Genomic DNA, 15,753 nt, shown 5'->3' with positions numbered 1-15,753 from the left:
TGCCTTCATAATTCAAAGAAAAATTTAATGATGCTGCCATGATGGCATAGGAGGGTAAGCTTGTGATTTTGATGCCAGCAATCCCATATGGGTACCAATTTGAGTCCTGGCTGCTCCACTTTCTTTATAGCTTTCTGCTTATGACCTGGGAAAGCAATGGTGACTGTCCCAATTTTTCGGCCAGTGTAACCATGTGGGAGATGCAGAGGAAGCTCCTGGCTAAAAGCTGGTTGAACTCCAGCCAGTGTGGCCACTTGGGTAGTGAATCTATGGGTGAAAGATTCTTTCTCTTTCTCCCTGCCACCCTCTCTTGTTCACTCCCCTTGTCTCTCTCCCTCTCCCCCTCCCTTCTCTGTAATTCTGCCTTTCCAATGAAAATAAGTAAATTTTTAAAAAATGAGAAACTTACTTGGGGATAACATTGCCATGTGTTGAATTATTGTCTAAATGGCTGCAAGTGTTGGGAAAAGGACAGACCCGGGGCAGAGAACTCAGTCAATCCCTTTTTCTCAGGAGGGGCTGGGATCCATGTCCTTGAGCCATCACCTACTGCCTGCAGGGTTTATATTGCTGATAAGCTGAAGTCAGGAGCTAGATCCAGCTGTTGAATCAACAGCTACTCCAATATGAGATATGGACATTCTAACCATTATCTTAATTGCTAGTGTAAACACCTGTCCCATCTTGACAGTTACAATTTCGTAATTATATGATACTCTGAATAATGTGTGATCTTGCTGTATTTGGTTAGAACCTACCACTGGCTTTGTTTTGGAGAGGCCAGACTGGATATAAAAATTATTTAGCTTTTTAAGCTTTTGTAACACAGGCGGCAAGGGAAAGCGCATGGAAGAATAACATATAAAAACACCTTACTAATTTATGACCTAACTTTATATTGATGACTTTTTGAAAGAGTATTGTCTCCATTTCCTTACCTGGCTTTCATCTTGCTATAGAAAATGTATTCTTGAATATTAGTAACTTAATGATTTAATGTACTCAACTTGTCCAGTTACCTCTTAGAGTTCAGCTCCTTCAGAAAAGTTAAAATTGAGTATGTCTGTCTTAGGCGTCTGTGATACTACTGTCTACTTAAGTTATTAATGATTAATCTTTTTTCTTTGTTATTTTGAATGTTCTTGTGAATAAGATTTATGTGCTCAGTCCCGGCCTCTCTTTTTTTCTTTTTGTAATTTCTTCTTGTGTTAGTCTTACTGTTAGGAAAATAGTTGTAGATTCCTTCCAGATATGTTAGCCTTCTTTTCCTAGTTTCAGATATGTTCTCAGAACATTCTTGTGTCATCTTTGCTTCAGATCTGATCAGTGAATTACCTTGTTGCCTTCTGCTTGTGTGCAACAAGATTTTATGATTTTAAAGTCTTTCATGATTTTGTCTTTACCAGACACACTTTCACAAGTTTTAACTCTTACAATTCTTTTTTTTTAGATTTATTTATTTTTATTGGAAAGGCAGATATACAGAGAGGAAGAGAGACAGAAAGGAAGATCTGGGCCCAGTGCGGTGGTCTAGCGGTTAAGGTCTTCGCCTTGAATGAGCTGCGATCCCATGTGGGTACCAATTCTAATCCCAGCTGCTCCACTTCCCATCCAGCTCCCTACTTGTGGCCTTAAAAAGCAGTTGAGGATGGCCCAAAGCCTTGGAACCATGCATCCATGTGGGAGAGCTGGAAAAAGTTGCTGGCTCCTGACTTCAGATTGGCGCAGTACCAACCGTTGCAATCACTTGGGAGTCAATCAGTGGACAGAAGATCTTCCTCTCTGTCTCTCCTCCTCTCTGTATATCTGACTTTACAATAAAAATAAATCTTAAAAGAAAGATCTTCTGTTGATAAATCTTTTTAAAGGCTACCTGAAAACAGCGTCATCTTTGAATTCTCTATAGATTCTTCTTGCTTAGCTAGGAGTCACTTGTCACTGAAGGAGCACCATTCATATTCTAGTCTATGAGTTACCCTAGAATATTTTAAGAATTATCACTCCTGGAGTTCTGCATAGTGGATGACTGTCTTCTGTCTTTTTTTTTTTTTAACCCCTTTCTTTTTATACTTGTGTCTGTCTTGTACTTCTTATGTGCTTTTAAAGATATTTTTTTGTATTGTCTATTAGACAATTATTTTTAGGACTTTAAACTGATACACCTACTAACGTAGAATTTTAATTACTTATTAAGTCTGACTCTCAAAAAGAAATTTTCTTGTTTTATTTCCAAGAAAATTTTTATGTTTTCACCTACAAGACTGCTTTTAAAATTTTGTGGAAATGCACTTTGAAAATTTTTTTCCATGAACTTTTAAGATAATCCTGTTAAATAGGTTACTATGTAAATGTACATTTTGAATAGTTGTTTGATAAATTGAAGGTAAAGATTACTTGAGCTGTATAGCTTTAGTTTAACTGTTTATTAATATTGTTTATTCTCAAAATAGGTATCCTGATTGGAATCCTGAAATTCTTCCATCAAGAAGGTAATTTTTTAAAAACTAGTATTGTTACTGAACTTGATTTTCTTTTGAGAAAATCAGTTTTTAAAAAGTTATTGTTTTAAATTGAAGCCTACTTTCTCCATTTTTAGTTTTAAAGAAGTAATACGATTGCCAAGTGTTCTGGGACTCTTCACTTACCTCAGCTTACATGCAATATTTTTCCTCACTGAACTTCTGTTTTCTTTAATCTTTCTTGAAAATACTTTGTTCTATGATTATTTTAAATATATGGAATCTTTGGTTGTAAATGCCTTAAAGGCTGAGAATGTTCTTACTAAGACATATACATATAGGGGTCTAAACTCAATTTGTGTTTATGTATTCATGGAAATATTTGTAGGTGCCTGTGTTTGTTTGTTTTTTTGTTACTGTAACAAAGGTACCTGAAGCTGAGTAATTTGTGGAAAAAAGAGATTTATTTGACTCACCGCTCTGGAAGTTTAAGGGTGTAATACCAGCTTTGCTTGGCTGTGCTGGAGGCCTCATAGGGAATGGCATTACGATTGTAGGGACCTATTTGAGAGGGAGAAACCATTTTACAAGATGGGAAGCCAGAGAAGGAGTCTTTTTATAACAATTTGCTCATGAAAATAGTCCAAGAACTACTTTTCTTTCTAAAAGTAGAGCCTCTAATGACCTGAGGATATTTCAGTATTCTGTGTCTCTTAACAGTCCTACCACCTCTTGACTTCGCCAACATAGGAGTCCTGACAGACAAGTGGGAGATCATATTCAAAGCATTCAAACTTTATCAGTGACATAATCTAATTCTTTACATGACACTTTCAAATCATTAGATATAAATTGACCTTTGTGATGATACTGTTACTTAGCAGAGCAGGTAGAAGACATATTATCCGTTCTTATTGTTTCTTCCTTACCTCCAAGGCTGAAATTATAACAGGTACTTATTTTTAAGTGTTGTTAGTGTCTATTGCTAAAAGTTTGTTTAGTAAAGTACATGTCATTTAATATTTTTTAAATTTGCATTGAATTGCTGACTCTTGCTTGTTTTTTCCTTACTACTTTAATAGAAAAGAAAATGAAACTCCAAGAAGGCGATCTCATTCACCCAGTCCCAGACGATCTAGAAGATCAAGCTCAAGTCATAGGTTCCGTCGGTCTCGAAGCCCAATGCGTTACATGTACCGACCAAGAAGTCGAAGTCCAAGATTTTTCCATCATTTCGTTTCTAGATACAGATCACGATCTAGATCCCGTTCACCATATAGAATTAGAAATCCGTTTAGAGGTAGTCCAAAATACTATCGATCCGTTAGCCCTGAAAGGACATCACGGAGATCAGTGAGATCATCAGGTACACTGACAGTTGTGAGAAAAATTAATCTACTTGTTTGACTGAAACTCATTTTTTTTGGTTTAGATTTTTAAGAAATGAAATTTCTGCGTGCTAATTTTGAATTACTACATGAAACCTGATTCACATCTCAGGCAGTTCATTAGAAACATTGGGTTCAGGAGTCTGGGAGAGTGATCTGTGTAACAATATCAGATTTAAAAAAAGGAATGTAATACCATATTATCTTGATAATCAAATATAGAATACTATAAACTCATTTAAAACTTAATGTGAAATTATTCATATCATTGACCTGTGTCTAAATTTAATGACATTTCCAAGAAAGCTTCCTGTAATGAGAGTATTAATTTAGCTTTTATTTGAAAGCAGTTAGAAGGAAAGATCTACCATCTGCTGACTTCACCTGCCAGTGGCTGCAAGGGATGGAGGTGAGCCCATCTGAAGCCAGGAGCTGGGAGCTTCTTTGGGTCTCCCATGTGGATGCAAGGGCCCAAGGACTTCAGCCATCCTCCGCTGCTTTCAGAGACCATAAGCAGGGAGCTTGATGGAAAGTGGAAACTCTGGCACCCATAGGGGATGCAGGTGCTGCAAGCTTAAGTCTGGCTTACTGTGTCATGGCAACAATCCCAAAATACTTCTAAATTTATCATTTTAAAATGTATTAGACAAGAGCTCTGTCCACTGATTCACTCCCCAAATACCCCCATTGGTGGGGCTGAAACTGAGAGTCACTAAATCCAAATCTTCTACATCAGTGACAGGAACCAGTTACTTGAACTATCACTGCTTCCAGGCAAGGTTTGTGTTAACAGTGATATGGATTTAGGAGCTAGAGCTAGGTATTTTACCTGGATACTTCCTGGTGGAGCTTTAGAATTCTTAGTGGCTAGGTTAAGTAAACACCTGCCCATGGAAATAACTTCTAAATGTATAATGTAGCCATTTTCAGCTTGGGATCCAAGGATCCTTTCAGAACCTGAAGTTCTTTTCAGTTTTGTGGGATGTTCCCTTTTCTAGTTACATATTTTTATGAGGCTAGATTTTCTTTATACATTGAACCAAAGAAATATATCAAGCAGATTCACTGCATAAGTAGATAGAGAAGTTAGGCGTCTTAAATCTGCTGTTGAAGTGTTTCTAAAAATGCATACCAGAGGGACCAGGGTAATGGCTCAACTGGCTAATCTTTACTGCATCTGCAAGCTCTGGCATCTCAAATGGCCACGGGTTTATGTTCTGGCTGCTCTACTTCCCATCTAACTCCTTGCTTGTGTCCTGGAAAGGAAGCAGAGGACGGCCCAAGTCTTTGAGAAGAAGATTCTGGCTCCTGACTTCAGATCAGTTGGGTTCTGGCCATTGTGGCCACTTGGGGATTGAACCAGCAGATGGAAGATCATTTTTTCTGTCTTTTCTTCTCTCTGTACATCTGTCTTTCTTAGGAAAAATAATCTTTAAAAAAAATTGAGAAGATGCATATCAGTGCTACTAATCTCACTATTTTTGTTTGAGGAATTAGAGATTTTTTAAAAAAATTATGTTGCTTATATTAACAGCATTCTTAATTTAAGTAATATGCTTAGTATTCTGTTTTAATACTGAATATCAGTACATAAAACACAGAGCTCTTTGGAATCCTCAGAGTGTAAAGGAATTCTGAAATTGAAGTTTCAGAACCACTGGTGTAAGAGAAGCTCACTGGGTAAATGAGTCTTACAAAAAAGCCTTTTGAACAATTAAAGAGTTAGAATTGGTTTGGGGTGGGTGAGTTTATCAGCATTGTGGTGTACCTGGAGAAAGTACTGCCTGCGACACCTGCATTTTATTTGAGCATCAGTTTGTGTTCTGGTTACTCTGCTTCTAATCAAGCTCCCTGCTGTTATGCTAGTGGGGGAGGGGGAAGTAATGGAGGATGGCCCAAGTATTAGGCTCCCCCCCCCACCCCCCGGCTCATGTGGGAGACCTGGATAAAGTTCCTGACTCTTGACTTTGTCCTGGCCTTCTGTTGGCCATTGTGGCCATCTAGGGAGAAGGAGTGGATAGAAGGTCTCCATCTTTCTCTCCCTTTCTCTGTTAGCTCTCTCAAATAAATGATTTTTTCCTGAAGTTTTATTACTTGTTTGAAAGGCAGAGTAACAGATAAAGTTCCTCCATCTGCCTGTTCACACCCCACCTGGCTGCAGTGGCCAGGGCTGGGCCAGGCCAAGCTAGGTGCTTCCTCTGGTCTGCTATCTGGGTGCAGACTCCCAGCAGTTGGAACATGCTCTGCTAATTTCCCAGCACAAAAGCAGGGAATTGAACTGAAAGTGGAGCATCTGGGACTCAAACCAGTGCCCATATGGCCCACATTGCAGGCTTAAACATCTGTGCCATAGTGCTGATTCCAAAATAAAGGATTCTTTAAAAAATAAAGGTTTCTTTTTTTTTATATGCACCCTGTTTGTCTTGATTGGCTCTGTAGGATAAATACTGCATATCTTTCACTGTGAAATAAAATGGTTCTTTAAGTTTTCAATTGAAATTATATTAATATCCTTACCAGACAGAAAAAAAGCATTGGAAGATGTAGGACAAAGGTCTGGACATGGAACCGAATCTGGTAAACAGAAGCATCCAGAAGCAGTGGATAAAGGACATTCACCAGCACAAAAGTCCAAAACTGGCAGTGGAACAAAGCCATCAGTGAAAGGTGCAAGCTCTGCAAAGAGTGATTCCAATTTAGGAGGGCATTCTACTCGAAAACTAAAGAATCCGGATGATGACACCTCACCTGAATGTAAACAGGTGTCTGACAAAACTGTTTCTGTCCAGCGAAAGGTCAGTAATTCTTTGTTACTACAAGTTATGTGTACATTTTTTTGTGTGTGCATTTTTTTCTTAGTGTTTTGCATAGCATATCTTCCATGTTTATTTTGTTTTTAACTGACACATAAAAAGTTGCACACTTTTGTGGTGTACTGTGTGATGTTTCTGTAGATGTGATCTTTACAGTTCAAGGAGAATAAAACACCTATGTGGTCAGCCATTTAATTATTTTTGCATATTATTTACTTTTATCGGAAAGGCAGATCTATAGAGAGGAGGAGAGACAGAAAGATCTTCCATCTGCTGGTTCACTCTCTAAGTAGCTGCAGTGGCCAGAGCTGAGCCAATCCAAAGCCAGGATCCAGGAGCTTCTTCCAAGTCCCATGCAGGTGCAGGATTGCAAGGCTTTGCAACATCTGTTTCTTTCCCAGGCTGCAAGCAGAGAGCTGGATGGGAAGTAGAGCAACCAGGATATGAACCATTGCTCATATAGGATCCCAGTGCTTCTAAAGTGACGATTTAGCCACTGAGAACCATCACGCTGGACCCATTTAATTCTTTCTGTGAAAGCATTAAAAATTCCTCTAGAACTTAGTCCATCTCTCATGTGTGATGAACCTACAGCAATTAAGCAGTTATCTACTGCCTTCCAGGGTTTGTTTTAGCAGGAAATTGGAGTGGAAACAGAAAAGCTGAACATAATCCATATAGTACAGTGCAAGGGGTATCTAGAAAACCTCAGCGGAAGTCCACATGTATGTTTTCTTTATCCATTCCCCAGTGCATCGACATTTTGGTGTTTGCAGTCTCTTGGCTCTTAGGACTAAGGTGTGATAAACTTGGGAGTACAGATTATCACAGAGTGATTTTATTTCCTCATATATTTGTTTAATGACATAGAAAACAAAAATGTGGGTTTTTAAAATTCTGTGTTTCTAATATATTTGAAATCACAAGTTGTTAAATTAAATTGATATGAGAAATTTTATTGATTCTCTTACCCAGTCCAGTAATTCAGTCATGTAACTCAGTAATGTTATTGATTTATTGATGTGTTTAGCACAATTTTTTTTTTTTTTTTTTAGATTATTTTATTAGAAAGATATACGAGAGGAGGAGAGTGGGGGGGAAGATCTTTCCCTAAATGGTCTCAATGGCCGGTGCCGTGCCAATGGGAAGCCAGGAGCCTGGAGCATCTTCCAGTTCTTCCATACAAGTGCAGGGTCCCAAGGCTTTGGGCCGTCCTCAACTGCTTTCCCAGGCCACAGGCAGGAAGCTGGATGGGAAGTGGGCTGCTGGGATTAGAACCGGTGCCAATATGGATCCCAGCACATGTAGGGAGAGAAATTGGCGACTAGGCTACCACACCAGCCTCTTCCCTCTACTTTCTAATGGACCTGGGGTAACAGTGAAAGATGACAATCAAAGCGCTTGTTCCCCTGCACCCAAAGAGAGACTCAGATAAAGCTCCTGGCTTCAGCCTGGCACAGACCCAGCTGTTGGAATCATTTCGGTGAATGAACCAGTAAATGCAAGATCTCTCTATCTCCCACTCTGTTTGTAACTCTACTTATCAGGTAATCAATTAATCATAACTATGTATATATACACAAACACTTTGAATTAAGTAATCTTGCTTGTCTGAAACACCTTATTTTTACTATAGGGAATATTTTGAAGAGGCTGTGCTAATCTGGTAATATATTTTCCTTTTTAAGACTTCTGGATGATGGCAGTGCAGTAAAAAGAAAAAAAAACTACTTAATCTCTACAGATAGCGATTGGTAATATTCAAGCTACACAATACATGAGTTTTTAAAAAAGATTTGTTTATTTGAAAAACAGAATTACAAAGAGGAAGAGATATGCAATTTGGTACGATTCTCAAATTGTTGCGTCAGCCAGTTCTGGGCCAGACTGAAGTCAGACACCGAGAGCTTCATTGGGGTCTCCCACTTTGGTGCAGGGAACCCAAAAACTTGGGCTCCTTCTTTACCAGGCATGTTAGCAGGGAGCTGGATTGGAAGAGGAGCAGTTGGCACTTGAACCAGCATACATCTGAGGTGCTAGCACCGTTGGCAGTAGCTTAACCTGATTTGCTACTGTGGCTGCCCATGTATAAATCTGTTAAAATAGTAAATATTGGTCTTGGATGATGGCTCAATGGTTAAATCCTCACCTTGCAAATTCTGGGATCCTGTATGAATGCTTGTTCATGTCCTGGCTGCTCATTTCCCATCCAGCTCCCTGCTTATGTCCTCAACTCGAAAAGCAATAGAGGATAGTCTACACATGGGAGACCCAGAAGCATCTTTTGCTCCTTCTTTGGATTGGCTCAGTTCTATTCATGAATCTGATGCGCCTTTCCAATAAAACTAGTAAATCTGAAATCTATATGAATATAATTCTCAGTGGAATAAAAGATGAATAAAGCTGAGATTTCAACCTCATTGCATGGTAGACTATGTAGATTCCTACAGAAAAATTCTCTTTAATATCAGGACCATTCCATAAGTCTTGTTTGTTATATTTGATACTTAGAAATGGGGAAGTAAGCCTATAAAGTGTCAGGTTTTAAAATAGAAAACATTTTTTTGGCATTTAAAAACTTTTGAAGTTATGTTACAATTGTAAAAATTATGTGAATTGGTTAGAGAAAAAATGAGAATGAAATTAGTTGTAGAAGAAATTATGTAAGGATTTGTCGCTACTGTTTTTCATGAATTTTTCTTAATTTTTTTTTTTATTCCAAAAAATAGGTCCGGAAAGAGCAGTCTTTGCATTATGGTTCAGTTCTTCTTGTGTCTGAGTTACCAGAGGATGGCTGTACTGAAGAAGATATTAGAAAAGTATTTCAACCGTTTGGAAAAGTTAATGATGTTCTGGTTGTTCCATATAGAAAGGAGGTAAGTCATTTAGTCTGTTTGAATAACTCATTCAGAGTCATTGTTTCAGTCATTCTATAAACCGCTGTTGGGTCTCTGAGCTGCTTATGTTATGAAGGAAAGTACCTTAACATGTTTGTGGAAAACCCGAATAAAAAGATAATACACGTTTTCCATGAACATTTTGCTGACCCCATGTATATAATTGTTTGTTGAGAGTTAAGTGAATGTTAAAATAATGTGTGAACTCCTAAAATAATTGTTCTGTATCTTTTAGAATAGGGATTTTCACAGATTTTTTTCTGTAGATGGCCCCATGATAAGTATTTGGGACTTTGTGGGTTAGTCAAACTATCACAGCTACTTGGACATTGTGATATAAAAGCAATTGTAGATAATAGGCAAATAAGTGAGCATGGTTGTGTTCTAAAGATTTGGGTTTTTAAGATTTATCTATTTAATTTGAAAGAATTAGAGGGAAATAGAGGAATTTTTCATCCATTGAGTCACTCCCCAGATGGCCACAATGGCCAAGTCTGGGCCAGGCAAAGCTGGAATCCTGGAGTTTTACCCAGGTGCCTGTGGGCGACAGGAGCCCAAACATCTTGGCCATGCTCTGCTTCTTTTCCCAGTCTCTTAGGAGGGAGCTTAATCAGAAGCAGAGTAGTTAGGGCTTGAACCAGTGCCCACTTGGAATGTGAGCATTCACCCTGTGGCACAACACAGGGCTTCCCGGAAAATTATTTGCAAGAATAGGTAGTATGCCATGGATTAAGAGTCATTGTTTTTGAACACCAGTAACATTATAATAAATGATTTCTTTTGTGCAAGGTTATTTTCATGTGGGTTATATTTCTATAATACATGAACTATGCATAATTTCAGACTGAGCAGAACCTAAAGTTATGAGGAAAGACAGGAATGTAGTGATAGTGTTATCTTTATTGCAGGAACCCTTAAAAATGTCAGACAGCAAGCTATGTCAGTCCTGACTTCAGTACTGTTGTTGTTCAGGGGTCATGCCTTCCTGTTTCATTTGTTCAGTAAGCCTGCCATGCTTGCCTCCTTTGCTGTCTCCATGTGGATTAAGAAATTCTGTAAGGTTAAATGTCCTTTTCATTTGTAAAAACATCACTTTAGCAAAAACAAAATCTAAAAATGCAGAGGCTTTTAAGGGAGATTACTGACTAAAAAAGGAATAAATCTCATTTTAGGCTTATTTGGAAATGGAATCTAAAGAGGTCGTTATTGCAGTAATGAAGTACATTGAAACAACACCTCTTCTGATAAAAGGAAAAGATGTGAAAATACGTATTCCAGCAGGAAAGAAAAAAGTACAGGTAAACTGAACTAAAGTACTAAGTGATTTATGATTGTTTGATCTGCTTACTTTTTAACGGATCATGTGCCTGAGGAAAAATGTATAAAGTATAAATTTTATCTCAGCAGATAATATGTGTGTAAATCTAAAAACTGAACTATCACACATAATGATAAGTGTTGCTGAGGAGGGTAACAAGAAATCTTGGGCGCCCGGTGTGACAGCTCAGTGGCTAAAGTCTACCTTACAAATGCCAGGATCTCATGTGGGTGCCTGTTCATGTCCTGGCTGCTCCACTTCCTATTCAGCCTCCTTTCTAATAAAATTGGAAAATTGTCTTTCTTCCTATTAATAAGGAAAGGTAAATATTTATCTTTGGAGTAGGAAGATTTTTGACGTTTTATTGGATTCCTTTTGTCCTTTTCTGTGTTTTCTTAATTCTGTAACTTGAAAATATCATTTTATTTGTAAAATGTTGTTTGTTTGTTTGTTTCTGAATAGAACAAAGAAGTGAAGAAAAAGACTTTGGATTCCAAGAAAGTGTCTGGATCTACAATAAAGTAAGCAATTCTGTGATTTTATATGTGAAAACTGCATATGAGTTAATAAATATTAAACTAGTATGGTGCAAAATTTTGAAACCCAGAGTTATTTTATAACATGTTTTTCACACACTTTCTGAATATCCCCTTAATGTGTGGATTTCAGCTTCTTTTGCACCAAAACTATCTTCTGATTTCATTGTGCATCAACTTTTTAAAGCATTCATGTATATATTTCATCGCCATAGTACAGCCTAAATGAGACATAATTCCAGTTGAATCACTTTAAACTTTTCTAGATTTAAATAAATCACTTTTAGAACTTTAAAAAAACTTAGAATTTTCTTCTTTTAAATAGAAAAGATACAGACTCTTCAAAAACTGCTGAAACTGTTACTTTTACTGGTAAGTTGTTCCTTTTAATAAAAGTATTTCTACATATAAGTGTGTTGTCAGTTTGTAAGTTGATGCTAGGGAGACATTTATTGTGCTTTAATAAGAGGGATTCATATTGTGTTTTTAAATTCTCACTTGTATTAAGAAAATATTTAATATGTATGTGTAAGAATTCTGAGATGATTTATGTGAAATGTCTATCAGAATTCCATAATTAATGACTGGTTTTTATATGTTAATAAACCTACAGACAAAATTCAGAGATTAGTATGTTAAGATAGCTTATCAGGCAGGACTCCTCGACATTGGAAAGTAAAAGTTGAGCAAAAAACACTGAACAGAAATTACATGTTATTAGACACATCCAAAAGCTGTTTACGCTTATAAGAACACAGTGTCTTTAAATCTCGCTAAGTGATTTTATGTAGTCTTTTTTAGATTTAGTTTATTTATTTTTTTTTAGTTTCAACCTTTTAGAAAATTTTATTTTTGATGTTTGCATAATTTATTTTTGATGTTTGAATGTTTGCATGGACCACTGATTAGGGAAGGAATGATCCAAGAATAGGGGAAAATGAATGAGACCATTGTTTTCAATTTTCTTCTGCCTGATAAGCTATCTTAACATACTAATCTCAGCTCATATTGAATTACCTATTTCAGAATGAAAATACATTCCTAATTTTGTTTGATCACTTTTATTCTGCCTAAATCATTTCACAGAAAACTTATTGTTCTTGTCATGTCACACTTCCTGGGTGAAGCTTATATACTATATTTATATAAGCCCCTTTATCTTCTTTAAATTTATTTCTGTCATTTAGCACCCAGGGTAGAAACTTAGAAGGAAGTATGTAACTCTTGTCTTCTGTTTTTTTTGCCATCCTCCCCAGTTCAGATTTAACTTCTGATTACTAATTCATATCAGTTGTTCCTTAATTCTATTTCAATTTTCAAATGCTTTACCTTTGTTTCTTCACACTTGTAACTCATCCTCTTCACTTAAACTTTGTTTTTAAAGATTTATTTATTTTTGTTGCAAAGTTATATTTACAAAGAGAAAGAGAAACAGCGAGACAGATATGTTCTATCCACTGGTTGACTCCCCAAATGGCTTCAATGGCTGCAGCTGAGCTGATGTGAAGCCAGGAGCTTCCAGGTCTCCCAAGTGGGTGCAGGATCCCAAGGCGTTGGGCCATCCTGTACTGCTTCCCCAGGTCACAGGCAGGGAGCTGGAAGGGAAATGGTGCAGCCAGGACACGAGTCAGGGCCATTGAACTTTTTTTTTTATTGGAAAGGTAGATTTATAGAGAGATGGAGAGACAGAAAGATCTTCAATATGCTGGTTTATTCCCCAAATGGCTGTTGCAGATGGAGCTTATCTGATCCAAATCCAGGAGCCAGGAGCTTCTGAATCTTCCACTTGGGTGCAAGTGCCCAAGGGTTTGGGCCATCCTCTTCTGCTTTCCAGGCTCTAATCAGCAAAGCAGATAGGAGGTAGAGCAGCAGAATGTGAATTGGTGATTGCTGGTGTAGGAATAACTAATTGAGCCATGGATCCGGTACCTTCATTTAAGCTTCTCAAGGTGGACTCCTGATCCAGTAAGTGCATATTTTAATAAGTGTCTGGCAAGGGTACTAAAGATACTCTTTTTGGAAACACTTTTTGGGAAACACATTCTAATGTATGCTATATGTCCTATTTCATGTGAAGCATAACGTCCATTTCTATCCTAGGCCCTAAAGCTCCTAGCTCTGTTCTGAATACAATTGATACTTCAAATCATTTGTTCTTAATGGCTTGTTTAAATAAGTCTGTTGCTGGACAATTGATAGTATTTTTATGTTTTCATTGTTTAATATCTAGTGTACTGCAAGCGGTTGATGAATAAATATTTGCAAGAGAAAGTATGAAGATAATTAACCCAAGTTTATATTAATGCTGTAACTATATGTGTAGAAAGAGTGTGCAAATGTCATTATTTGTCATCTTCAATTTTTTCTTGTTAGAACTATTTTTTGCAGTTATTTTATTTTGATAATTACATAGTTGATTAGGGCACAAAAGGTCAAGGGCTACAGGAAAGTGGGTAAAGCTGTTGTTTCCACATTATGATTATTATTATTATTATCATTTTTTTCTGTGTCTGGGATAAGACAGGAGATAAAGGGAGAAGTCCCACCCAGCCTCCCACCTGTCCCAGGTCCCCAATGTGAGGCATGCTCCAAGGTTCCTGCTCAAGTGGTTTTGATAATTCAACAGTTCTGAATTGCTGTTAGTTTTGCCGTTCCAAGCACGATGAAATCGCTGCAGAATCCATTGGCTGACATAGTCCACCCTACAAGAGCTATTTTTTTAAATGTACTTTAAAAGCATTTTTTCTCCATTTTGCGAATAAAAATGATTTAGATTTAAATGTATCACTGTAACAACTGCTTATTATAAATTCATTTTTCAAAGTTCTTAAAAATTAATTTTATTAGAAAGGCAAATTTACAGAGGAAAAGAGACAGGAAGATTTTCATCCACTGCTTCACTCTTCAAGTGGCTGCAGCAACCTGAACTGACCTGACCTGAGGCCAGGAGCCAGAAGCTTCTTTGAACTCTCCACACAGGTACAGGGTCCCAAGGCTTTGGGCCATCTTCCACTGCCTTCCCAAATCACAAGCAGGGGGCTGGATGGTAAGTGGAGCTGCCAGGGCAGGAACTGATGCCCATATAGGACCCCAGAGCATGCAAGGTGAAGATTTAGCCACTAGGCTACCACGCCAGGCCCTCAGAGTATGTTTAAAGTGATTTCTACTACCTAGGTACCACTTCTGTTAAGTCTGTTGTTTTCCCAGTACCGGTACATTATTAGTAAACACTCAGCTGATAAAATTTTCACATGTGAGCTCTGTTACCTGGAAAGCATTAAAAAAAAAAAAAAGAAGAAGAAGAATGCAGCTGGACCCAGCACAGTAGCTTAGTGGCTAAATCCTCGCCTTACATGTGCTGGGATCCCATAATGACACTGGTTCATGTCCCAACTGGTCTGCTTCTGATCCCTGTTTGTGACCTGGGAAAGCAATGGAAGATGGTCCAATGCCTTGGGACCGTACACCCCACATGGAGACCCAGAACAAGCTCCTGGCTCTTGATTTCTGATCACTCAGCTCCAGCCCTTTTGATGTCTTGTGGAGTGCACCAGCAGACGGAGGATCTTTCTCTGTGCCTCTCCTCTCTGTAAAATCTGACTTTCCAACAAAAATAAATAAATCTTTTTAAAAAATGAAATATATAATAAGTTTTTTAAAAAATTAAGAATGGGGTTGTCAGAGAATATGGAGAGGGCCAGTGAAAACTGGGGAAAACATAGGGAGAGGACATAAGAAAATCAAGCAATGCTGACATCAAATTCTGAGCAGAGACACATACATTTATTTGAGTGGTTAAGATTAAAAAATGATAATAAATGCTGATTAATATATAGAAAACTCATACATTGCTGCTGATGGGCAGTTAAATGGTGTAGTGACTCTGGAAAAGTATGTAACAGTTTCTTCAAGAAATACTTACCATATGATGCTGTAGTGGCTCATTCAAGCATTTATCCCAGAGAATAGAAAAAAACTTGTACATGAATATTATAGCTATAGCTATTTCACTTATAATACCAAATATTAGAAGCAACTCAAATGTCCTTCAGTAAGTGAATGTGAAACAAACTGTTGTATATACTTAGCCTAGACCTATACTCGGCAAAAAAAAAAGGGGGGGGGAGTATAAATATTTGTAGTAGCACAGATGTATTGCAGAGTAATTATGATGAGTGGAAAAAATAAGTGTTTCGATATTGCAAGATTTAATTTATATCACAGTCTCAATCAAAGTTAAAGATATAAGGAACAGGTAGTGTTTAGGAGGGTAGAAGGTGACTTGCCGGAGTGTCACCCTGTTGTATAGTTACTAAACAAAAAGTGTGAATACTGTAGTTCA

General features: G+C 37.5%; 1 protein-coding gene across 1 annotated transcript in view; it reads left to right on the top strand.

The window, feature by feature from the left end:
- The window catches only part of ZNF638 (zinc finger protein 638), a 69,741-nt gene that overhangs the window by 13,605 nt on the left and 40,383 nt on the right, over positions 1–15,753 (top strand). Inside the window, exons 4-10 of the mRNA XM_040993235.1 lie at positions 2,451–2,490; positions 3,528–3,825; positions 6,368–6,642; positions 9,390–9,536; positions 10,730–10,855; positions 11,338–11,396; positions 11,737–11,783. Of these exons, the coding sequence (XP_040849169.1) occupies positions 2,451–2,490; positions 3,528–3,825; positions 6,368–6,642; positions 9,390–9,536; positions 10,730–10,855; positions 11,338–11,396; positions 11,737–11,783 (992 nt within the window). The remainder of the gene's footprint in view (positions 1–2,450; positions 2,491–3,527; positions 3,826–6,367; positions 6,643–9,389; positions 9,537–10,729; positions 10,856–11,337; positions 11,397–11,736; positions 11,784–15,753) is intronic.

Source organism: Ochotona curzoniae, unplaced genomic scaffold (genome assembly GCF_017591425.1).
Source record: "Ochotona curzoniae isolate NIBS_2020 unplaced genomic scaffold, NIBS_Ocur_1.0 contig_883, whole genome shotgun sequence".
NCBI classification, from domain to species: Eukaryota; Metazoa; Chordata; class Mammalia; order Lagomorpha; family Ochotonidae; genus Ochotona; species Ochotona curzoniae.
This window is presented reverse-complemented; position numbering and strand designations above follow the sequence as displayed.